Source organism: Plasmopara halstedii (assembly GCF_900000015.1).
Source record: "Plasmopara halstedii genome assembly, contig: Scaffold_1211, whole genome shotgun sequence".
Taxonomy (NCBI): domain Eukaryota; phylum Oomycota; class Peronosporomycetes; order Peronosporales; family Peronosporaceae; genus Plasmopara; species Plasmopara halstedii.
The window spans coordinates 184,572-185,376 of NW_020188126.1; the positions used below are offsets into that span (position 1 = coordinate 184,572).

At 52.4% G+C, this 805-nt stretch overlaps 1 protein-coding gene across 1 annotated transcript in view; it reads right to left on the reverse strand.

Moving 5' to 3' along the window:
- The window catches only part of PHALS_00709 (uncharacterized protein), a gene marked incomplete at both ends in the record, with an annotated part of 2,546 nt that extends 1,873 nt beyond the window's left edge, over positions 1 to 673 (reverse strand). The window contains one exon of the mRNA XM_024730431.1: positions 24 to 673. Coding sequence (XP_024580709.1) covers positions 24 to 673 — 650 coding nt within the window. The remainder of the gene's footprint in view (positions 1 to 23) is intronic.
- Between the last annotated feature and the right edge of the window lie 132 nt (positions 674 to 805).

Sequence of the window (805 nt, forward strand, 5' to 3'; positions counted from 1 at the left end):
GGTGAGCTTTGAGTTCCGCGTACATCGCCTTCACCCATTTCGGAGCATCTTCGCTGTTCATGGCTTGCTGATACGTGGTGGGGGCATCATCTGCCTCACCCACATTAGCAGCGTAAGCTAGCACGGCTTCTGCAATAAGTCCTTCCTCGTCGATTCTGGCTCGCTTCGCACTTGGTGGCCTGTCACTCTCTTCCACCTTCTGCTCTTCGTCATTGCTGAAACCATCCTCAAGAAGAAACACAGGCTCTCTTGACCGTCTTGTCCGACCTGGTTCCGCGTGAAACACAAGCCTGTCTTCATTCACATCTTGGGGTGGAGGGTGGTAAGGTGCCAGCTCCATGCCTGTTGTTGTCGGACTGGGAGGCGATGGCAGTTGGAGCAGTGTGACCTCTTGCGCTGGCTCGGTCTCAGTCATCTCAATATCGGGAGCTTGATTCTCGACGCCTTCCACGGGATCGTCTGTAGCAGGTCGCTTTCGACCGCTGAACTTAATATCCGTGTCAGTATCATACTTGGTCACGTAGGTGATCGTACCATGCTGTGGAGAATCTGTGGTGTATATGCTGCCCACTTCACGCTCATCGAGCCGTATCGACCGTGCCACCTTTATATTGGAATGCTCCATGTCAAAAACGCGATACCCTTTTGTGTTTTCTGCATATCCGAGAAACATACACCGGAAACTCTTAGGGTTGAGTTTTGTTCGCTTGGCATCATCCACATGCGCGTATCCCTGTGATCCGAACGCGCGTAGATGTCCCAGCTCCGGCTTTTGCTTGAAGCCCAACTCAAATGGTGTGATGTC